Source organism: Terrapene carolina, unplaced genomic scaffold (assembly GCF_002925995.2).
Source record: "Terrapene carolina triunguis isolate 2854851 unplaced genomic scaffold, T_m_triunguis-2.0 Scaffold179, whole genome shotgun sequence".
NCBI lineage: Eukaryota > Metazoa > Chordata > Testudines > Emydidae > Terrapene > Terrapene triunguis.
In genome coordinates, this window is record NW_020664530.1 from 2,294,276 (window position 1) to 2,319,005 (window position 24,730).

At 39.6% G+C, this 24,730-nt stretch overlaps 1 protein-coding gene across 1 annotated transcript in view; it reads right to left on the reverse strand.

Annotated features, from left to right (window-relative positions):
* LOC112113485 (transcriptional activator GLI3) overlaps nucleotides 1-24,730 on the reverse strand; it is a 251,295-nt gene that overhangs the window by 62,661 nt on the left and 163,904 nt on the right. Inside the window, exons 5-7 of the mRNA XM_024209776.2 lie at nucleotides 17,007-17,212; nucleotides 11,512-11,658; nucleotides 2,706-2,907 (exon numbers count right to left, since the gene is read on the reverse strand). Of these exons, the coding sequence (XP_024065544.1) occupies nucleotides 2,706-2,907; nucleotides 11,512-11,658; nucleotides 17,007-17,212 (555 nt within the window). The remainder of the gene's footprint in view (nucleotides 1-2,705; nucleotides 2,908-11,511; nucleotides 11,659-17,006; nucleotides 17,213-24,730) is intronic.

Consider the following 24,730-nt stretch of genomic DNA (forward strand, 5'->3'; position numbering starts at 1 on the left):
TGTCTTCAACCCTGAACTATAAAACCCTTATTGCAACTTTGAACTACATCTACAGGACTACTGAACTACTGCAATCCTGAACTATGAAATGTACTTACTGCAACTCACTGTGACTTTAGATAATCTAGTCAACACAAATCGGACACATGTCGCTGTGTATTTAGGTTTAACTATTTTGTAGACACATTCACATAAGAAAAGTTAAGGGGTGTTATCGATTGTTTAAAACATGGTTTTGAAAGTGCTAAACAAACAATTAAGATGCAATGTCAGAAAAAGATCTCGAAATGTGCTGGGTAACCCTTTAAAGGATCTCAAGATCTGTTCCCTCTCCTTTTCCTTGTTTCCAGTGGAAAGGATGTAACAATATGTTTCCCACTTCTGACATTGAACATTTATAGTCTTATCAAAAAAGAAAATGATTAAATGGTGTGAAATTTTCCATTACACATGCTCAAAAAATATCAACACAAAATTCTGAAAACCTTAAAAGTGCATAGGCTCAATCTTGCAAACCTTATTCTCTTCAGTAATGTTAACTCACATGAATAGACCTATTGGGCCTAATCCTTAGGACTTTACTCAGTTTTTGATCAGTACTTATTCAAATTCCTCAGCTGCCTTGAACAAAACTACTCATGTGAATAAGCACTTGCGGGAGTGCCTTTTGTGTTTGCTATCCTATACGTCAAAAACAGTGGGACCAAATATTTTCAATCTTGGGGAGAATATTTACCCCAAGGAAGAGACTAACTATTCCAAGTTTCTCCATAGAATTTCTTCCCCAAAGTTATATACAATGGAGAAGGAGGTTCATAAGAACCTAAGAATGGCCATACTGGGTCAGACCAAAGGTCCATCTAGCCCAGAATCCTGTCTTCTGACAGTGGCCAATGCCAGATGCTTCAGAGGGAATGAACAGTACAGGGCAGTTACTAGGTGATTCATTCCCTGTTGTCCAGTCCCAGCTTCTGGTTCATACTGGAAGTGTCATTCCCTCCTAACAACAGTGGGAATAGTATGCCTCTATAGTAGATATATTTAACAGATGTGGCCAAAAATCACTGCCAGCTACTGATAAAAGTCATATTCTACAGCTACAGTACTTGGAAATTGGAACTATGCTTCGATGGATTGCCGAGTTGTATTTCAGAATTATGACATCATACCTGTAAAACACTATATAGCTATTCAAGTACAGCAGAGCTTTGAAATATGACTATTTAAAAAGAGGTGTTAAAAACAACAGCACTTTTGCTTATATTAAGTATTTACAGTACTGTCACTTTAAATGTCTGCCAGAGTCATGTTTTCTAAACACCACTTGCACTCACCATCTTCTCCAACAGCGTAACGTCCCATGGCCAGTTTTTGAAGTTTTAAGTGTGTCTTTCTTGTTGGAAAAGCAGGTTTGCACGTTGCCAAAAACTGACCTTTTAACTCTCAAGAAATTGCTATGGGGACTTGCTCTTTTCCCCAGCTGCAAATTGAAGGTGGAGGCTGCTTTTAAGCCAGGAATCAGAAAAAGTCTTTGTTCGAGTGCCATAAATGCAAAATCAATATTTTCTGAGACTTTTGAGATTTTTTTGGAATGCTGAAGGAACTTTTTCAGTTAAAATTTAGTGATGTCACAAACACTTCAAGGTCCTTGTGTTTGTTTCTTCTTTGTTCTGCCTTCCCCCTTCATTACTGACATCTTTTTTTAGTTTCTTGATCTCCTTTTATTTTGTCTGCTTTTGCTCTCTTGTTTTTTCTCCTTCTGTCCGGTTTGCTTCCTCGTCCCCCTTCCTCTTCCCCTGCAAATTCTCTCCAGCTCTCCGCTCTACTCTTCTTCTCTCAATCCCATGGTTCCACCATTCTACTCTTGCTGATTTGTTGCATGTGCAAATGAAGCAGCAAAGTGGAATTCACAAGCTCTATAGTGAGTAGCTCCTCTACTTTGTCCCATGTGCAAATAGTGAAGGAAAATATAATTGACCAGGGAATAGAACGGAGGTTCCTTGTTGTGCCTGGATAGAGACATTGTTTGCCATACTCTTGCAAGTGTGTTGGGAGCTGCTTACCTTATTTTAAGGTATGGTATCCTTTTATCTGGAAACAGACTACTAACCATAAGAAATATTTCTTAGGTGAAAAGGAAGATACATGTCATCTAGCCTTAGAGAGACTTACCTTTAAATACACACAGTAGGAAAGCTATCAGACAAATATCTAGGGGTTTAATGATCGTATCAGAAAGCACTTGAGCTTCCCATTTTTGATCACAGTACCATTGGGACACTTTGCTGTCTGTTGTGTTTATGGGCAGGATTTTCAAAATCATTTAAATGACTCAGGTGCACAAGTGCCAATCCCATCCTATGTCTTTATATCTGAATATTAACCTCTCTCTGTGTGTGTGTATATTTATACACCATTATTGTCCTTTAGATTGAAAGTTACCTCTAGTGAATAATAAAATGTCTCAAAGTTCTCTATTAGTTACTTTTCCAAGCAAGAAAGAAATATTTGGCGCTATAAATTTAGCTCCAGTCAAAAAGATGGTATAGACACACAAAAATATACATATATATACATATAAAGAGAAACATGTGTGTGTATATTTGCATCCATGCAAGTTTATGGTGTAAGAGAGATAATACAGCATTATACACACACAAAAATGCTGTAACAAACAATTAATCAATACTTTGCAGAATTTTTACCTTATTGCACTTGCAGATAAATGGCCATAGGAACCACTAGCTGAAGAACTGCTACGGGAATTATTGAGAATTGTGACCAAGGAGTTTGGAGATGTCCGTATCATGGTCTGAAGGTCAAAGCTATGATCAGACAGGGGCGATATGGACAGCGTACGCTTTCGGCTTGGTCTAGTTGACAGCCTTGGACTCGGAAACCTGGCACCTGTTATGTAAACAAAAATAATTATCTACCAAAGTACTCTCCCCCGTTTATTTATGACTCCTGGCGATGGGTATAAAGAGTCACAACATGCTGTGACAAGCCCACTCTTTCCACTTGTGATCTACTGGCTACAATTGAGGAAAATTAGGAGGAAAAATTTATCTTCCTGTGGCTTACCTCAAGGGAGCTCTGTTTATTAATGTGCAAGCAAAATGATAAATTGCTAAACAAAAGGAAAAGACTTTTATATGTTATCCCTCTCATTTCTGGTGATTTATGAATCTGATGGCTGCTTAGACATTCACATCATTAATTCAAGCCCAAGCGATGAGACAGTGGCTCACATCAGCGCTCCCTGAAACCCCTGCCACTTCAATGCAAAGAGCCAAAAATAAACTTCTAAAATACAAAATAGAGATTAAGATGCAGCTTTCCCTTTGCTGATCATAATTCCGCCTGGCCAATGCTAGCTGCAAAAATAAAAAGGATGAATAAAATAATGCCATAAAACAATGCTCTATCAACAGAAGTCATCAATTCGACATTCACAGCATTAGGCTAAGAGACATTAGGATTTTATTTCAATTTTTTCAAGTATCTAAGGAGATTTGTGGGGGAGGATATAGCCATTTTTTTAAAACTACAGTTTAAGCTTTTCAGAGCAGGGCATGGGATTCAGTCCCACATCTTCCATTAAAATGAACAGAACATGAATGGCTAAATTCTCTGTGGCTTTGAAAACTTTCACTATTGGGTCTGTACTCCTCCTGACCTGTAACCACAATTCTATCAATGCTAAAGGGAGATATCACCTTCAACTTCATCTTAATATTGATTCATCTAATCCTCCATTTCATTGTAATCAAAGTTCTAGAACCAAATTATGTGTATTGAAAATAATACCACCTGTACTTCTTATTTCAATCAAATAAACTGGCAATATTGGAGCGTGCCATGTAATTTTGATGTCCAGGGCCACACACTCTTGGTTCAAGTCCTATTTTTCTAACTGGATGGCTTGCAGCTCTATGTAACTTCTCAACAATTTAAGAGTAGGTGACAGGTTTCTGTTATCTTTTCTTCATACTTCCCACTACTTGGTGCTCTAGACCAGTGGTTCTCAAAGCCGGTCCGCCGCTTTTCAGGGAAAGCCCCTGGCGGGCTGGGCCGGTTTGTTTACCTGCCGCATCTGCAGGTTTGTCCCTCGGCCCGCGCCGCTTCCCACAGCCCCCATTGGCCTGGAGTGGTGAACCGCGGCCAGCGGGAGCCGCGATCGCTGAACCTGCGGATGTGGCAGGTAAACAAACCGGCCCGGCCTACCAGGGGCTTTCCCTGAACAAGCAGCGGACCGGCTTTGAGAACCACTGCTCTAGACCTCAATTCAGCAAGATACTTAAGCATGTGTGTAAGTTTAAATAAGTGAGTAGTCCATTGACTCCAACAGGACTATCCATGTGATTAAAGTTAAGCAAATACTCAAATACATAGTTGATTCAGGGCCTTCATTACTGTTATAGACAGCTGATGTAGAGATCTGCTCTTTTCCCAAATTTCCTGATGTTCTTTGTTTACACATTTCATGGATATGTTCAACTAAATGCTTGCTAATTTTATTGTTAAATATAGTAAGACTGACATTTTCATTTTAGGCTCTCTCACTTTGCTTTTCTCCTGCTGGAGATTTTATTTTGAGGTAAGTTGACTTTGTATTTCATCCATTTCTAGGGTATGCTTGCAATCCAGATGTAATCTTTGACTATGATTTGTTGGTTTTTTTCATACATTATTTTAATTCTCAGTTCCACTTACTAAACATCTCCAGAATTCATGATTACTTAACAAATGTTGCGGCTAAAACTACGGTGGTTCTTTCCTGTCTCAATTCTTCCTATAGCTTTCCAACTAATCTTCCTACCACTACTCTGTCTAACGTGCAAGTGGCACAGAATCACAGGGCTTGTCTTAATTTTCATTGCTTGCAATTTTCTCACTTGACTCTTCTCCTTAGACATCTGTATTGGTTGCCCTTTTTTGTGTGTGTTCAGCCAACATTCAAAATCTGGCATTTAAAGCCACTGTTTTATGGTTGATATAATTCTGTGATCTGATCTCTGTTTATACTCCCCCTCATAAACTGGGCTTAATTTGGAACACTCTTTGACCTTGGCTGCTCTGCTAAGACTGCCAACAAGGGTATGAATTGTCTTTGGGATCTGGGTTCAGGGTTTGGGTTCCCCCCCCCATCTTTATTCCTCCAGTCTTTCACTGGATATTCATGCTGCTGAATTATCATTTAAAACTTCAGCTTGAAGATTTTATTTTTCCCCTCGAGCTACTTCAAGCTATTTTACTAAATCTGTTTTCTCTCTCTTTTTATGAGCTTGTTATTGTACTGTGTGTACGTCTGCTACTTTATTAAGTGCAGTGTCTTGATACTTCTAAAGCCTGATATGTTTTATCTCCATGAAAGTACAAACATTGATTAGTGGCTATAAAAAGTTGCTATGCATTTACTAAGGATATACAAGATCCATGTGATAGTAAAAGAATAACTACATAGTAATATTTTGCATTTATTTAGTAGTTTTCATCTATACCTCTCATGTGGGCCAGATTCTCAGCTGATATAAATCGGTACAGCTACACTGAAGTCAATGGAGTTATGCCAATTTGCATTAGTTAAGGAGCTGGCTCAAAGCACTTTAAAAGTGAGTTATTATTATCTCCATTTTACCAAGTGGATAACTGAAGTACCGTCATCCAGAGTGAAACATCAAATGAGTGGGGCAAACAGGACTCTTTGCACAATCCACTAGACCACAACTGAACACTAAATGGTCTGTTATTCACAGCATTGTTATTGTCGTTATTTATAATCCTCCTTGCTATGTTCTACGCCAGCTGACACACACACCCCTTGTAGTCACATGGATAAAAGCATCAATCATTTATTTTCCTCAGATTGATAGGAATGGGATTGATCACAAGACACTGGACATGCTCATGATGAGGGAAGCATAGATCACTTTCTTTGGATAAGCGTGGCATTGTTTCATGTTACAGTTCTGTTTTTAACATGAGAATCCTGACCTCTGCATAGGGATGTTACTAATGATAATTTAGGAAAGATTTTAAATTCAATTTTTAGGACGTAAGTTTAAAAATATTTATTCTGACTGATCAGAATTCCAGATCTGAATGTGTATAGATAGAGGTGACTGCCATTTACTTGATGTAAGTGTCTTCTCCTGGGGAATTTGTTAGAGAATTGCCAAGAACAGACTGACTGTTTCTGATATTGAAATGAGACAATGCTCTGACTGGGAAAAAGGCAAACCACAACTATGTTTATAAATCAAATATCAGCTAGTTATGTTTTCCGCTGCAAATGAGAGATGTATTCCAATGATTTCATTGGAAAATGAAGTGATCATTAAAAATACTATAACATGAACCCTGCTAGATTACATTTCTCATCTGAAGTGAAAGCTTAGACAGCCTGATAAATGATCTACAAACATAGTTGTAGTCTGCCTCTTTGCTGATCAGAGCATTTCTCATTTCAGCATCAGAACTTCATTTGGCAGTTCTTTACCCCATTTCCCAGGAGAGGACACTTATACCAAATAAGTATCACCCACGTCTGCACTACCGCTCGGAGTTTGAAGAGAAGCATACTCATCCTTAACAAACTGCACAGAGCTACCAAGTATGATTATCCTCATCCTGGTGCCCCACAGACTTTCAACAAACGCACGACTCCCTCCTTCTCCCTTCCCTCTCTAAAATGAGCCAACCCATTCCTAAGTCACGCTATGGCAGTGTGAAAAGACTCTTTTCCTCAAATGCTCATAAACTCTTTCCCTCGTCCCTCCCAACTGCTATCAGCAGCCAGCTTTCTCTTCAGCACAGAGCCACTCTGAGCTCTGGGCCAGCTCATCCCTGTCCCCTGGCTCTGTTATAGGCACAAAAGTGTTCTGGCCAGAGACAAAGAGGTGGTTTCCAGCTGGGAAAGGCAGAGCAGAGTGGATTTATAACAGGGAGCCTTGACTCAGCCTTATCATTCAATAGCCCCAGATTTTCTTTTCTCCTTGGGACAGTATGCCATAGTGGTCTCACCTGGATCTAGAAATTAGTCAGACCCCAACTTGCGTCTACCTGGGACTTGGTCAATTTCCTAAGGGGTAACAGTTCTATGTGTAAACAGAGAATTCCTGTGTCACATGAGATGATTGTTACGTCCAAATGAGAGCCCCACAGTACTTGGTAATGGAAGAGTAGGACTGGCTTCAAGTGAGGCAGTGACTTTCAAAATGGAAAATCCAATTAAATTAAATGACTGTTTTTCTTGTATTCACCATTGAATTAGGTTTTACATTCCTAAAAGGTTTTAAACATGAGATGATCATTCATTATGTTGCAAAATGTTTAGTATAACAATATTCTGAGTTCGTATATTACTATAAAAAGAAATAGATCACAATTTATAAGCATCTCTGACTGCTAAAATAAACTTTGCAGCTTTGCTCTGGCATATATTTTAAACACAAACACTTCAGCGTTTATTAATTTGAGATGTTTATCTATTCATAGTATTCTTCCAATGAAGGATCGTATTCCATTTTTTTAATAAGATTCTTGGAGACCAAAAATGCAGAGCTGGTGATTCACTAAAAACTCCATTTACCTTCTGAGCAAGCACTGAAAAACCATCAACTTTGGAGGTGAGAGAAAATAGAAGGTAGGCTGTGGCGTTCTATAGAGCAGAAGACAGACTTGTTTAAGAATCTAGTCCTTGTGGAGTAGATATTATACTCAAGGAAATTGTAATAGCAGCTAGTGAAGCTTTGAGACAGGAATGTGTAGGCAAAAATCAAAGTGAGTGTTCTAAGTAAAGACTTATTCCGAGGGTGGAGCTCATTTCTAAAATAGCTGATATCAATTTCAATCATTACTTTCCAAAATGGAATATGCCTTGTTGCAAATTGGTCCATGAATTCGATTTCTGAATTCAAGTTTTTAGCATCAATTATTATGGAACAATTTTCAGACGTATAATTTTATTCCTTTAAATCATATTTCTTCAAACATGCCAAAGGAACTGGTCTTCTTTGAAGGCTGTGAACATGACAGGTTTGAATTTCTGAAAATAAACTAGAGCTCTGTGAAACTTGGTGGTTTTGGTTCACAGGCACCAGTAGAAGTTTGGTTTTACTTTATGAAAGTACACATCCTGAATTTTGTCTTGGTTTCCAAACCCATAAATCCCTTGATGACACACAGGGGGAAGGAATGGGTCTACTAGCCAAAACTTGTCCCACTGTTTCTTGAAACTCAGCCTACATTCAGGCAAAAGGTCACACCTCAGTAAGTCTTACAGGGTGGGACTGTCATAAGCACTCAGTGAGGACCTAGCTAGCTCTGCTCCCACTGAAGTCAATGGGAGTTCACCAAAAAGTTCCCACAGAGCGAGACTCCAGAGCATATAGGATGTTTCAACTCCTTGCACAAGAACCAAGCATCCTGTCCCCCACCCCAATAAAAATGGCTCTCCAGCACCATAAAGCAGGAAGAAGGCAGAGTGTTCCCCATACTCTGTATAAAGCTCTGTGTCCATCTTCTGCATAATGCACATGGTTATTATTTGTATTACAGTAGAGTCTAGAGGCTCCAGATTTGATCACTGTACTCACTGCTGTACACACTACACCTTCTCCATATAGTAAATTCAGAACATTCTCTGTTTCTGACCCATTGTTGTATGGAATACGTAAGCAGGGGTCTTTCAGTGGGTCAAATCAGCTATTTTCTCAGAATTTGGTCGCAAATAATGAGGGAAATTATCAACTTCTTTTTCATTCTTTTTAACAAAATGGGGCAGGGTGGAAAGAGGACTTTTAAAATCATCATAATGCAAATATGGGCATTCTGATCGTTCAAAAAAAAGCATCTTAATATTGGTTTCCTGCTAATTGTTTTGTTTCTCTTTTCTAATCTAAAATTCTGACAAAGAAGAAAGGGGTTTTCTTTAGCATGATGAATGATAGGACATTCAGATGCCTACTTAATGACAATTAATTTACTGTATATCCATGCAAGTTAAGATAGTTTTAATTAGTTTTCACAAAGTAAAAGGGTAACTTCATCCTCTCTTTAGATAAAAGAAGCTATTGCCTGACTAAACACATTCTCATCAAATAGAGAAGGTGAGACTAAGTGACCTTCTTAGGATTCGCTCTTATTTTAATTCTCTATTTACTGTTTAAAATAACCCATTTGCATAATACTGCTTCAATTTTTTTGTCTTTAGTACTGAAATAATCCCTAATTGAAAAGTTGCTGCTATAATGAATCGCAAATGTGTGATCTCAACTTTAAAACCAAACACAAAACAAATTAAAGTGCATATATCAAATATCTGTACAGCTGTCCCTATTTGAGATTATGTTTAGGACAATTTTTTTTATGAATGTACAGAGATTATATGCATCAAAGATCAATATCCTTTCCTTTAAGCATATGTGCTGGAACTAGGGGTGCGGCAGCATCCCCTGGCTTGAAGTGGTTTCCATCATATACAGGATTTACAGTTTTGTTCAATGGCTTTCAGCACCTCCACTATACAAATTGTTCCAGCACCCCTGCCTTTAAGGAAAAAGAGGTAATTATTTGTGATGCTGAAGCTGTAATTCTATGCATATTATAGCAAGCTCAATCCTCCAGCCTTTACTCCACAAGTCAGTCTTTTGATGTCTCTGGTGTTATTTGTGTAAGTGATACAGAATTTTATCCATCTCTTTAGGTTTTCCTAGAATGCCCATCATGGTGGTAGGTAAGTGCTGACCAGGCAAATTACAGTAGGTCAGCATGCTAGTTTGGATTGGGCCCATTATTTATCAAGCACTTTGGGATTCAAGGGATTATACACAGTGGACCAGATCCTCAGCTAGTGTAAATAAGGATAGCTCCATTGACTTCAGTGGAGCTACGACAGTTACACGAGTTGACGATGTGTCCAAGTGTGATTATTACACTTACATGTCTTTAACCATCCATAAACCAGAAAATGAATGTTATAATAAGTTGCTATTAATATGTGACAAACACATTAATAGCCCTTTATCCCCCCACCCCCAACTCTCTCCCTTCTCTTTCAAAACCCTTTGAAAAACTCCATCTTCTGTGAAGCTTATCAGAAAAAATGTCCACACAGCAGATTCTGGTTTTCATAAGCACCTCTGAGTAGGAAATGAGTATGTTTGGAATATTTTAACTATTGTAATTCACCATGCACAGTAATTGAATATAGAATATGTAATTGAAATTGAATTGTTAAAAAATGTGCTCACCTTCTTTACGACTAATAGAATAAAAACGTTTAATTTGCACACTCAATTCCTGCATAATACATCTTGCCTGACTTGCAAAACTTATCAATCACTTATTTAACATATATTTAAATGAATTTCCTTGTAACAGTGACTTTCTTATGTCGTCATGCTTTCTACGTGTGAGCCTCATAATTCTTACATCCTATGCAGATTCCTTGGGATCAGCAGCCATGGAACATGGTCAATAATGAGATATAGACCTGAAGAAACCACATGCTGGCAAGGAGTTAAAAGAGTCACAGGCTAAACCATTGCTCTAATAGCATAGTATGGCTCTGTGCTGCCACATGAGAGGCAACACTGTTTGATTCCTAGCCCCAGTCTCTTACTTCCCAAGTTATGGTGGAGAGGGGGGAATGAGAGGATTCCACAGACAGCATTAGCAGCTGATGAGTGAAGTGCTTTGCACAACTCAATACTAACAGTAACTCCCTTTGGTTGACTAAAAAACAGCAGTGAGCAGCTTCAGATGGAGTGCTCTCCACTCAACTTTGCTGAGAGAAATAGAGGCCACGATAAAAGGTCTTGAAGATGGTGCAGCAGGTGGAAGGAGGTACATAGCTTAGATATTTGAGGCAGCATCCTTGGGGATTTGGCCATCCACGTTGCCTGAGCCAGGAACAATCTCAAAGCTTAGTCAGTACTAGAATACATATTTTTTAAACATATCTGCTGCTCTCTCGAGATGTTTTAGACAAATTCTATAAAAGAAGAGTTGTTCACATTGACTGGTTGCTGGGTTTTTTTTTTGAGGGGACAGGGACACTAACTAAGGTTAGGAAAATGGATGTAAATGTTTATTTATGAACAATGAGTACTGGTGTCAACAGCAACAAAAATATCAACATTATAGATAAACATGACTTAATGTTTATTAGTGTCAGGTAACCTTTTCAAAAACATTTAGTAATTTAGGAATCTGAGTCCACTGAAAGTTAGTTTTACCCACAGCCCTTTATTTTTAGAAGCAATCACATTTCTCTCCCTAGTCTCTTTCAAAGTTTATTATCAGATTCACTTTGTCACCTCTCACTTAAACTACTTTTAGGCCCCAATCCTGAAAAGAGAACCATGCGGGTACAAACTTCTGCATCTGCACAGTGCTCTACTGTTGACAGCGGGGCTTCACGTGAGCATAGGAAATTCACCCATGGGGCTCTCTTTTCAGGATCAGGGCCTTATTTGTCTCACTTTTTCCAGCATGATCACTTACTATCCATGGCGTGAAGGTATTCCATATGAAGGGCGCCAGCTCCTGCAGTAGCAGCTGAAGGAATAATGTCTGCATATGGGCTGCGCTGACCTGCCAATAGAGCCATCTGATGGTAATATTCAGCTGGACTGACTCCAGCATGTGGAGCTAAGAACACAATATAAAAAAGCACCATTAATGACGTAAGACAAACAAGAGGCAAACTTTTATTACTCCACTGCTTCCCTTTGGCTATTAAACTGGCTTGTTTATTTTTAAAGCAACGCAACATCTGCAATATGCCTGTGCAGTCAACATACTTCAACCAGTGATACTGCAAAGACATCATTCACAAAATGGCAAGACATAAAATATTCATTTACCAGTGACATTTACCATTCACAGTGACCTCATTTTTTATATTTATTTTTTTAAGTGAATTTAAAAGTGACAGACTGACTGGCAGGCCTGGAAACTAATATGTTTTATTTAGTCACATGAAAAGCTAACCACAAGCAGCAAAAGCTTCTCTCCCACGCCAACGTGTCTCAATCTTAACCTGAAACACCTCTTGCAAAGCAGGTCAAGTTCCATGCTCATTCACATCTCCGAACGCCCTACTGAGAATACCAAAAGGATGTCATCAGTGGGGGAATATTTTGTGAAATGCAAAACTGAACTAGGACAAAATAATTTCTTTCAAGCAAATTAGTTGTCAGACAGGAACAATTTATAGGCATTTTTAGCAAAGGCTGGATTCATGTTAATAAGTAAGGCCCCCCCGATCCTACAAACATATACTTGAGTAATGGAACTCATGAGAGTGGTCCCAATGACCTCAATGGGTCTACTCAGGTGTGTAAGGCTCAGTGCCATAGAGGAGAGACGCTGTATATGCCATTACTGTGTTCATGAATCATCCAATCCCCTGCAGATAATCTCCTTTACTCATAAAAAAACCTCTTTTTCTGCAAAAATTATTCATGATCTGTTTTTCCTCCATACAATTTTCAAGCATCACTAAACTCCATGCCATGAACTGAAGTAACATTGGATTAATATTTCATTTCAGTGGCCCTCTGATGCTATTAATAGATGGTTTCATGGATTTAGCAGAAGATTAGTCATTAGAATAGATAGGTTCTATTCTTGTTTCTGCCACAGACTTCCTGGGTGAACTTGGGCAAATCACTCTATCTCTCTGGTCCTTAACTGCTCCATTTGTAAAGTGGAGATAATCATACTTCCCTAACTATGCTCATAAGAATGTTGTGCAGCATGGTTCATTATATCCATAAAGTACTTTGAGATCCTCAGATTTAAGTGCTGTACTGCAACAGAGTATTTTCCTATTTATACTTGTTATTTAGTGCCATTCTTCCACCATTTCATTGGCTATGTTCTGAGTGGAAATACAAATGTAACCACTAATCCTGCAAACACTGAATAATTTTATTCACATAGGACTACTAATGGGTAAAGTGGTTTATTTGCATTAGTGTTTGAAGGATCATGTCCTAAATGAAACACCACAAACACAGGATCCAGGTTTATTCTAAAAGGAAAAATGAAATGGCAGAGTTGGGGTGGGAGCTCCTACAGGAATAGGATTGACAGAGTATTTCACTATATTATAAAATAAAAAGTGTTCTCTGTTATATCATGAGATCTGACATAAATGAAGAATAAACATTATTTTAAATCAAACTTTAGGAAATGTTAAAGAAAAATAAAAGGACTTTAGACAGTGCAGGAAAGGAAACCGCAAGAGAAGTGAGCTGAGAAGCATTCTTCTTGTTTTCAAATTACAAATTGATTTCTAAAATAAATATAATCCACACCTTGCCACTGTCACTTTCTGTAAAATGACAAGAAAAATATTTGACCACAAATTAAAAAAAAACCCCTCACTCATTACACTGAGTCATTGATTTTAAAGTTTTACAGTAGTAGACGACTATGATATCTTTCCAGACACACTTAAAACACTTCCTGAGCTTTCTGACATAAGTGTCTGGGTTAACTAACAATAATATTGGCTGCAAGCTTTAAAATGAAATGCTTCAGAACCTATAAAGGAATATAGTGAGCACATAACTATATTACCAATGTTCCATAAATTGAAAGAATTTTTGGTTTCCTTAAGAAATCTTTCCTTAAGACCCTTTTTAAATACAAGAAATTGGCAAATTAATAATGGCTTGGTTGAAGGGTAATTGAGTTCAGTTATGATGTGCAATTTATTTTTTAAAATATAGAAGTATTTTATAAAAGCAAAGCTCAATGTGGCTACTCACATACGTAAAGTTCCTCATGGGCATATTTGCAGGATTACCCCATTAAGTGGGATTCTAAATCTAGCTCTGCCCTGTGACTGGACCTTTAGAATTTGAGCTGTTCAGGGCAAGGACTGCTGTCCTAATTCTCTTCCCATTTACACCAGCTTTTACACCAGTGTAGCCTCAGTGGAGTTACTCCTGCTTTACATCTGTGTAAATCAGAAAAGAATCACACCCCCTGCATAGTGGGCACTACTGCAATACACCTAACAATTGGCTCAGGTCTCAGCCCCATCTCTAGTTCCTTTGTGTTGCTGTGGGAAATCCATGGGTGGACCAAAGCCAGCAGAGCTGGCTCCACACCACTTGTTTTCCTGGGTGAGTCAATGACATGGTATGCAAAGCACTCAGCCAGATCCTCAGCTGCTGTAGCCATTGTCTACAAGTTGCATAACTTAGAGCAGCTTTAAAGCTGCTCTACATTATGCAATGGGCTGTTTGGCCCCTGGCCATCCCAGGATCAATGCAACTGTGGACTGAACCCCCAAAAAATTATTTAATTGACCTAAAGCAATTTAACTGGCATCATGACTTTTAATAAAAACAGCACAATTTTACATGCCTTCAAATGCAAACTGTGTGTGGCAGAATTTATAATCAAGCCACTTATACCTTTAGCGTTGTGTGTGTACACAGGTATACACTTGTACTATTATTTATTATTTGCAATCCAGTAGAGTCCAAAATGTGGTAGAAACTGTCAACAAACAAGGGAGATTAGGGTCTGATCTGGGTAGATCTGCCTGAATAAGAGCTTTAGAGTTCCATACTTGACTGGCTAACCTAGCTAACTATGAATTCTATGCAACATATTTTACAACCTTTAATTAAATAGTTTTTTTATTGGGATACCTATGAAACTTCATGCTGGACAACAGAGATGGCAGTATGCTGATTTTTTAATTTCCATGTGCAACTGAAGTGGAATTAAAGTATAAGTGAAATTATGTAGGAATCTCATTTGATAGCAGTTATTAAATTGTTCTTTATATCAATATTTTTAAAAAGCCTGTATATGCATAAATTTACTTCATAAGTTATATTACCACTTTAACTCTTTCACTTTATAAATATATGCCATCAAAGTGTAATTACAATGCAACTAAAATGCAATGATAATAAAAGCTATAAATCCTTACACAATTCCTTGTAATTTTTCTTTGTCCACTTATATTTCCCAAGGATTTTGCTGTGTGAAAGCTTCCACTTTCATAATTAGGGCTATTTAAGTATTCAGGACTTTTTTTGGCTCATGCCTATAAATCAAATTATACTGCATAGTTTACATGCTGTATGTATACCACGATACTCACATACATGCATGCACTCTATGGTGGCTATCATCGTGCTATGTAAGTACCTATACATTGAAAATCAAATATATAAATACACATAGAGTATGCAGTAGAATGTTTTAGAATCTATCTTTATTAGCCAATCTCTGGTCTTAAGAGGTGACTCTGCTCAAATACATAAACTGAGTACTAACTTTATTTATTAGGAAAGTTTATTAAATTTTCTTTTATTTGTTTAGTTCCTACAATATGTGCAATTCTGTACACAGTTTGCAAAAATAAATACAATCACTGCCATAAGAGATTACAATTGGTTCTGTTCTAACCTGTCTAATTTGTAGTTTCTTGAGAGATCCCTTAAGACAGATTTTACTGCAGATACAGTGAACGTATGTCTACATCTCTGCATATGTATGTGTGTATGCCAATATACATGTACATATATTAATATAAAAATATTTGTGGGGGAAGGGCATGTCAGAGATTGAGAAAGAGAGAGATGTTTCAAAAAGCTATTAAAAAGTTATATCATATATATTCTACAATAAACATATAGAACTTCTTTGTGGCAAGATAAGGATTTCTGAATAATCACCAAAGTGTTCTTTTAAAATGATTTTGCCAGTCATCAAATAACACTGTTTGTTAAAATAAAATGTGTAGAATTAACAATGATTTACACAACAACCAGGCTGTCTATATCACCAGTGGAAATCCCTACATGCACACATACACTTTGATTGACATTAGGTCATTAAAATTTATTCTCATAAGAAGAATACGCACCCATAACTAATGGATTAGAGTAAAGGTATAGGCTCTTACAAGTGAGGATTAATTAGTCATCCATTTGAACAGAGTACACTACTCATTTTTCAAATTCTGCTAAAGGCAGTTTGTCTGTTTTGTAAATTTGTGTGAGCACTGGGAAGAGCTTTTCCTTAATTAAAATAGTAGTTTAATTATCTTCACTAAATACTCACTTGCTAATTTGGCCCATTTATAACTCCACTCAGCACAATATAGCAATTTTGAAATGTCAAACTACTAATGTACTGTTAAAAAACACACTTCTCAGAATCCAGCCCATGTGTGATTCTGTTCATTGCTCATGAAGGGAAAATTCAAATTTAAATCAATGGGAGTTTTGACTAAGGACTGAGTAGAGATTGCAGATCTTGGTCCTTTATAATTTAGTTTACATCCGAATAAACAGGGAGGTAATATCTACATCATACTCAGACCTCAGGGAACATCACTTTCCTTGTATGCTGCCTAAATGTGAGTCATTTAAATATGCTGCACCTGATCCTGATCACCAATCACATATCTCATATGAGTGAAATTTCATTCGTCTTATCCTCAGCTAGTATAAATTGGTGTAGCTCAATTTAAGTTAAATAGAGATATAATGACCCTCATTAGCAAGTGAGTGTGTTGTTAAGATAATAAAACTGCTATTTTAATAAAGGAAAAGACCTTTCCAACACAATATATCTCTTGAACTCGCTGGAGATATGCTGATTTATACGAGCTGATTTGATTTCAGTGCAGGCATTCCTGATTTACACTGGCTTAAGGTAGGTCAGAATCATACCCACTGTCTGTCCCACAAAAAGGAAGATATTAAAGCCATAAACATTGTTACATTTTTAATTTTGAATGAGAACTTCTTCTTTTTTGCTGAAGTTTCAACGTTTGTGAAATGTACAAATGACCAGCAACAGGCTGATGAAGTATTGAAACATTTATGACATAATAAATATGGGTGACAAATCTGCTGAAGCTGCTTTGAACAAGGAAAAAAAGAGAAATGTTGACAAGATTAATATAACTTAAGTTGCCACAATGACAGCAAACAGGAAGCCAGTCTTAAACCCACCGTCTGTAGGGCTGAGTCCACGGGCTGCCGAGATCATGGACAGAGACGGGCTACTGTGCAGTGATCGGATGTAGTCCATGTAAGGGTTAATGTAAGGGTGAGGAGGGCTGAAGGGAGATTCTGATGTTGCAGCCGGATTTCTGTGTGGGGAAATTCTAATGAACGGAAGATCTGAATATGTTGGGCTACTAGATAAGGCAGAAGGCCTGGAATAAAGAGAGAGAGAGAAAAAAGAAAGATTATCTATATAGTCAAGATCACAAACGTGGACAGAAAAAATAACTGTAAGGTAATATTCATTCTATAAAGAACAACTGGGTTGAACATGCAATAACTTCCACTAATTTCCACTGCCCGGAGAGAAAAGAATAGGGAACGAGTTCTTCTCTGAACCAATTGTTAGTAATATTTCTCTCACCCATTTTTAATGTAAGCCGGTTTTCAGTTTACACGTTACATCACTCCATATTTTTTTTCCTTTGGATTTCAGAAGAAAACCAATCTAACTAGCATTAAATATGTACACCACATATCAATTTCTGCTATAATACAAAATGCATGCTGAGATGCCTAATAATTTACAACTTCTAAAAAGGGATAACTCAGTGGTTTGAGCATTGGCCTGCTAGACCCAGGGTTGTAAATTCAATCCTTGAGGGGGCCATTTAGGGATCTGGGGCAAAAATCTGTGTGGGGATTGGTCCTGCTTTGAGCAGGGGGTTGGACTAGATGACCTCCTGAGATCCCTTCCAACCCTGATATTCTATGATTCTACTGGAAGAAGTTTAAGAAGATCTACCTGAGCCCATTTCCTTGATTTGCCAATTTATCCTTATTGTAAAGTGCATGTTTCTATTTATAAAAAAATTCAGATGATCCACAGTTTGTAAACCACTACGAGGTTTGGGCTTTTCTACAACTATTTTTGACAATGCTCATTTACACGTACGATGCCAAAAACCAGACGGCAACGGAACAAAGGTTCTCCATATGTTTGTTTTTAGCATGGCGCCACAAACTGACCTGACGCCGACAACAAGAATTCAGTAATTAACCACATCACTGTTATTAAGGAGGAACAGAATTTTTTTCTTAAGCTACATCCACGAAGCTGTAACGAACTAAGGCTGAAATGCCACTTCATGGTTGAGGAGGACAAATAACCTGTCCTGAAAACACCCCTTGACATCACACCCTGATAGGACCATGCCCATGCTCTGTGCCGAGTACCTCCTCTCACAGCATCCATGCTCCAAGGCACTGGAAAAAAAAACTTTTTTCATAAGGAAGCGTTGCAGAGCTCACCCATGCCAACCAGTTCTTTCGCGAAAGACAATGATTTAGCCTGTCATGTATTTGCTGTAGTTGAACAAGCTGACCTGAACTAAATGCCTTTTTGTCCCTGTTTTTCCAATTAATTTAGCGTATATACAGAACAGAGACAAGCAGCAGCTGTGAGACCAGTTGGGGCAGCTCATTTCTTTGATGCTGCTGGCTTACACAGAATAATAAAAAAGAGAAATGTATTTTCGTAACATACACACCGCAGTCAGTGGGGGTTGTTGTTTTCACTTATAAGGCAACAAAATGTAATCTGAGGTAAGAGTCAATTCTGCTCAGATATCAGCTCAGAAACACTAATGTACGAATGGGACAAAGATCAAAGTTATTAGTTCTTAACTGGATACCAGACTCCCTGAAAGAAATACACGGGGGTCATAACATTTGGGGAATAAAGATTTTTTTCTATTTCTTTGTATTTCGCCATTTTTTTTTACTTATATGGCACTTGTCTGTTTCTTTCACTGAGAAGGTTATTTTCAAGGTAAACCCCTTTTTGCTTTCCACACCTGAAAATGTCCCTTTGCTGTAACATTTATGTTACGCCCCTGCATTTTTGTGTGTTAAAAGCAGACTCTGGCAATGGAATAATTTCATTGGGACCCAAGCAAATTATCCACAAATACCTAACCAGTGACCAATTAACCTTTACAGGCGTTTAAAGTGTAGTTACAGTTAGAAAAGCAACCATTACTCAAAGCATCTTTTCTCTGTATGTTTTTGAGTTATCATTGCTTTACTGATCAAAACAAGATTTTAATGCTGTTTCCACAGTAAAACTCACAATTTATGGAAGAAGAAACTGGTTTCGTGGTTCATTGACAAAAACTGACATGTAAAGTTCATGTCACAGAATCTTTTTAACTGATAATGATGTAAGGGGCAGAAAGAACACTGCTGGACATCACATCACAGGGTGAGTTTCCCATCCCAGCAGGGTAGAAAATATTGTACTTGGATTGGTTAAATTGAGCAAAGGTAACCTGAAAGTCACTGAGAGCACAAATTTGGAACCTCACAATATCATTCTGCAGTCTTGGTTTTTGGCTATGGTTACAAATCAAGAACTATTAGAAATCCACATTGAATGTCACAAAGCAAAAGCCTTGATGTTATCTGGTGCATATTGATCAGTAAACTGTTCAATGGATTTTGTCAATAGGCTGAAAGTCTATGTTATTCTCAATCATTTGTTCTCCAACTGGTCAACAGCCAAGTAGGGCAGCAGCAAGAACAGGGTTAAGAGCCAGACAAGCCAGCCCACCTCCCCCCTTCCAGATCAAATGGGAGCCATTCAAGGACACTTCCTCCAGAAAGCCCTCCCTCTCAGGGCCCAGCAAGCTTCTGAGAAGACTATGAAAGGCCTTAGGTCCCTGGAAAACATTAATCTCCAACGGGCTAGGAGGAGCAGCATGTACAGGGCAGCATATGGGAATGTCATCAGATTCAATATTAAACTTTTCAACTCCAGACTAATGTTTTCTGATTTCTCCCCAACATCTGAGTGTAACATGCTACCACCCTCCTCTAATCACCTCAGCTACCTTGTTTCACTCTCTTCCCCTCACTATTTTTTATAAAAACAAAACAAAACAAAAACCAGACAACAAAAACAGATCAAAGGTTACATAGCCAAACAAGAGCAAATATTTGTCCTTCCCTTTCTCACACCATTACTATTAGCTGCTTCTTCCTAATATTGGATCTAATTTTAGACTGTAAGTATTTTTGGGTAGGAACTGTGTTTTATGGGTCAACAAAGCACCTAGCACACTTTGAGCACTGTGTAAATAATGGACAAAGAATAAAGCAGCATGGACTTGGGAGATCTTCATAGCATAATTCAGTGACAATCCAACTACAAAAAATGATGGCAGTCCACTGGACATTGGCATGGCACATGACAGATCTTCACATACCCTGACAGATAAAGAATTTATGTAGCTGGTTCTACTTTGGGTCCGAGCCTGCTCCGACTGAATGCAATTGAAACACTTTTGTTGATTTTAATAGGAGCGGGATCACTTTCTTCAGCAATAACTGCTCGGAACGTCACGCCTCATTTTGTAAATTTTGTATCATAATCATCCTTGCCCTCACATAAGTGAAAATCTCTATATCCTGTGGGAGAGTGGAGCTCTTTCTATGTTACCTGCTGTATAATAAGAGGCTTGCAGAGGGAGCAGGCATCTGGTTCTCCACATCCACGGAGATCCGATGTTTTGAAGGAAATCTGCATAAACCCACTGTTACAATCTATCTAATCTACCCATATGTTTTCCTGTAGCATTCATCACCATAGTAGCTAAGTCCCTGGCCCAGGAAAGCTCTTAAGTGTGTGCTTAACTTTAAGCACCTCAGTAACCCCATCCCTCTTCAGCAAGCAGCTAAACAGGTGCTTAAAGTAACTTCAAAGGGAGGTAAGCACATGCAAGTGTTTTGCTGAATTGGGGCCTCAGTGTTGCTGTATCTACTCCCAGAGGCCCTGGCAACACTACTCCTATTGTACTCTGAATAGTTCTTTGGAGACAGAGATGTTTCCAGCTTTCAGTAAAAGAGACCACGGGGCTGTGTTTTACTGCTTCTATTTTTCATAATGGTATATTCAGCTGATTCTCATTAAATCACTTTGTGAGCCAGATAACACCCACCTCCCCAAGGGAAAATCTACAGGTGGAGGCTATGGGAGAAGAAAGCATGGAAGTGCAGGGTTGTTCCTCTTCTGGGATGATTTGTAGGGCGGCCCCAACACCTGAAGGGTCTCTAGGGAACTGCTGGAGACATAACCACCCTGATAAAACCTCCACAGTGGCTCTGTTCACCCAGTGGCCCTCCTCCTGCCTTGCCTTCCGAACGCCCTCTTACCTCCATTGCCCCACCAGAGGAGTGCTTAAGGGAACAGCTAATTGCCCTTTTCCAGGCAATGTCTTCAGGGCTGAAAGGGGACAAGTTGCGCGCACACACACACACGCACACACACACACACACACACACACACACACACATGTCAAGACCACCCCACCCATATAATGCAAGGCTGTAAACCGCCCACTGTCAGTCTACCAAGTCTCTGGCCTCTCCCCCTGTGCAGATACCAACTCTGTAAACAACTCTGCACTGGACGTGAGGAGGGTGTCAAACAGGCAGCTGATCCATCTTCTGTGCAGGAGGGGTACAATCAGCATGTGGGGAGCTTGGGGTTTGAAGCTGGACCAGTAAACATATCTTTCCCATTTCTCATGACTTTTTCTGGATGATTTAATAAAGACGTCAACCTTTTTAAACAACGTACACAGCGATACTTGTTCAGCACTCGCCATTAAGCTATGCAGCACTGCAGATACCGCAGTGTTTAATGTTCACTGTTGTTCAATGTTCATTTTTTATGACCAGTGCTGTACTGTAGGTAAGACATTTGATTTGACAGTTACCTATCAGGGGAGATGGAGTGACATTTTGCTTTGCTGTTTACAACTGCAACCACAGAAATCCTCATCAAACCAATGACCGGTGACATCTTTTACTTACTTACTGTTTAGCTTTTTAAAAACAAAAACTGAGTGCATTCAAAATTCTTTCTGGAAGAGAAGGAAAATTAAAAGCCAGCACATTACAATGGGTAGGAGCTATTAAAAGATGTGACCAAACTGTGTTTTTTTAACTGAATAGAGAGGGAGCAGCCAGGAAACCCGTAAAACAAACATTGAAATATATAGGTAACACTCTTATAGTCAACTACAAACAATAAAATACACCAAAATTATAAATATAAGTGTTGGAATTCTATTGCACTTTCCTTGTAGCACTGAAGAAACATTTCCTCACTTTGTTTCTGCCGTTGTTTTTTTCTCTTTACTCGGGAAGCAACTATGGGGCTTTTGTATCTGGCAAAAGAGTGAACTATTTATACCTATTCCAAGATGCGGTGCCCTATTCACAGGTTGTTGTACCCGATACAATCTCAGTGGGGCTGCCATGGTTCTTCTATTGACACTAAATAGTGGCTACGCCTTCAGGGCTTTCCAAAAAGTTTCAGTTTTATTGGAAATTGTTACCAAGTTCATTTGCAGCATTGATAGGAAGGTTATAAGTCAGGGGACTGACAGTATTAGAGAGCCTTTATGCCTCTAGATCAGCTGTTCCCAAATTCTGGGGTGGGCCTCCCATGGGAGGTGTGGAAATGTGTCAAGGGAGGTGCAAGCTGCGTGCTTTTTGGGGGGTGGGATGAAGAGCTCTGGCTGTCAGTCATGGGTGGCTGGGGCTGGTGCAGAAGGTGGTTGGGGCTCTTGCACACCCAGAAGGTGGGGATAAAGGGGACAACTGGAGCCCTGCCACCCAGGCTCAGGCTCTCCTCTCCCTCACCCAATCCCTCACCTGGAGGCAGTGGAGCTCCGGCTGTCAGCCCTGGGGTGGCAGCAGCAGCACAGAAGTAAGGGTGTCAATGGGGCGCTAAGTCGGCTGTAAAAAGTGATATCACGTTTCACATTGCCTCCCTTACTTCTGTGCTGCTGCTGACACGGTGCTGCCCTCAGAGTTGGGTGTCCAGACAGCAGCTGCTGGTCTCCGCTCTGCCTTCAGAGCTGTGTGGTGGTATATGTACTTGGGTGGGGAAACATATGTACATGACTACGGACAATAAGAAGGGAGGCCCGATTAAATGAGTTTGAGAACCATCGCTCTAGCTAACATGCAGGAATATGGCAGAGGTTGACGATGATCGTCACAGCCACCTGAGCAGTGACAGCATACTATGCAACATGAGTTGATTTTCCCCATCCAGTTCTAAGGGACAGGTATCCTCATCACTAAAATTAGTCCCTGTCACTGGCAATCTGATCAGACAGGCCAAGGACTGTATGGATGGAGCCTTACCCTGCCACGGCCTGTGCTCAATGGCTCGTGTGGATAGAGGACTTCCATTCAGAGGGCTGCCTGCCCAGCACTTCACAGGAGCTCTGCAGTCACTTTTATTTTTTGGAGGGGAGGGGGATGATAGAAAGCAGACTGCAGAGGAACCACATTTGACCATGAAATAAGTGCTCATCTTTAAAATTAAGGAAAAATCAAATGCTCTCAGATCAGTTGCAGACAGAGGGGAAATCACGTCCCTTCCTCCACAGGGCCGGAGGGTCTCTTGGAACTACTGCAGTTCTGCTATGAATTGGGGTGAGGTGTAGGCAGGATTTGGAGAGACTGCACAGGGGTGAGCAGGGGTGCACCTCCCGCATCCTGTGGGGCACACCTCTGCAGTAGCCCCCTGCTTAACAGTGTGTAGTGGGGACTTGGGGGAGCGCTTCCCAGTCTTTTCCCTCCATTGACAGTGGAGTGGGGTGAGGCATGACAGCTGCACAGATGGCTCCAACTTTTAGGCCGTCTCTACAGGCAGGACACTGGCCCAGCTACGAGGCCGTAAGTAGGCTGCTGTCGCGCCACAATGTAGATGCTTCCTCAGCAATGGAAGACATTTTTCCATCACTGTAGGAACATCACCCCCCTCTCCTCCAAGCGATAGTAGCGAGGTCAACGGAAGCATTATTCCATCAACCTAGTTGTGTCTATACAGGGGGGTTCAGCTGACACAGCTATGTCAACCAACTTTTAAGTGTAGACCAGGCCTTTGGTTGGCAACACAGATGCGGAGTGTTTCTCTCTCCCCCTAGCCCTCAAAGTCTGTTCTGCAGCTTTCAGGGGATGTGAAGGAGGGGGAAAATTCTTTCCCTTAGCCGTCCAAAGTCAAATTTTTCAAAGTTTGAAATTAAAAAAAAAAAAATGGACAAAATATTCTAGCTGTTCTTTCAACCTACTGTCGAGCTAGTCAAAATATTTTTAGAATTCAGCAAGGAAACAGAAAAAACGCCATATTTTTTTCACCCACTAATGCCCCCCTGCTTTTTCCCCACCTTCACATGCTGCTTTAGCATTCAGCCACATGTCCCAGGATGGGAGATAAGCAGGGGATCTCCCCCAAGTTCCATCCAATAATCTATTCTTAAATTTAGGCTGAGATTGGGTATTCTTAATCTTCTGTGGCTGTCACAAGAACAGGAGAATGGGGAGCTAAGGTGGCTTTAAGCTAGGGTGACCCAGACAGCAAGTGTGAAAAATCAGGACGGGGGTGGGGAGTAATAGGAGCCTACATAAGAAAAAGACCCCCAAATCAGGACTGTCCCTATAAAATCAGGACATCTGGTCACCCTACTTTAAGCCAATTTTGTGCTTCCCTAAATCTGAGTCCTGGGACTAGGCTAAATTGTGCAGGGATGTAGTGCAGTACACTCTGTCCCTGCACACCTCTCTGTCTCCACCCATTATGCTGGGAACAGAGCTGGGATAGTTGTTCCGCCAGCCTCACTCCAATCGTAGAACGCCGCTAACATGGCAGT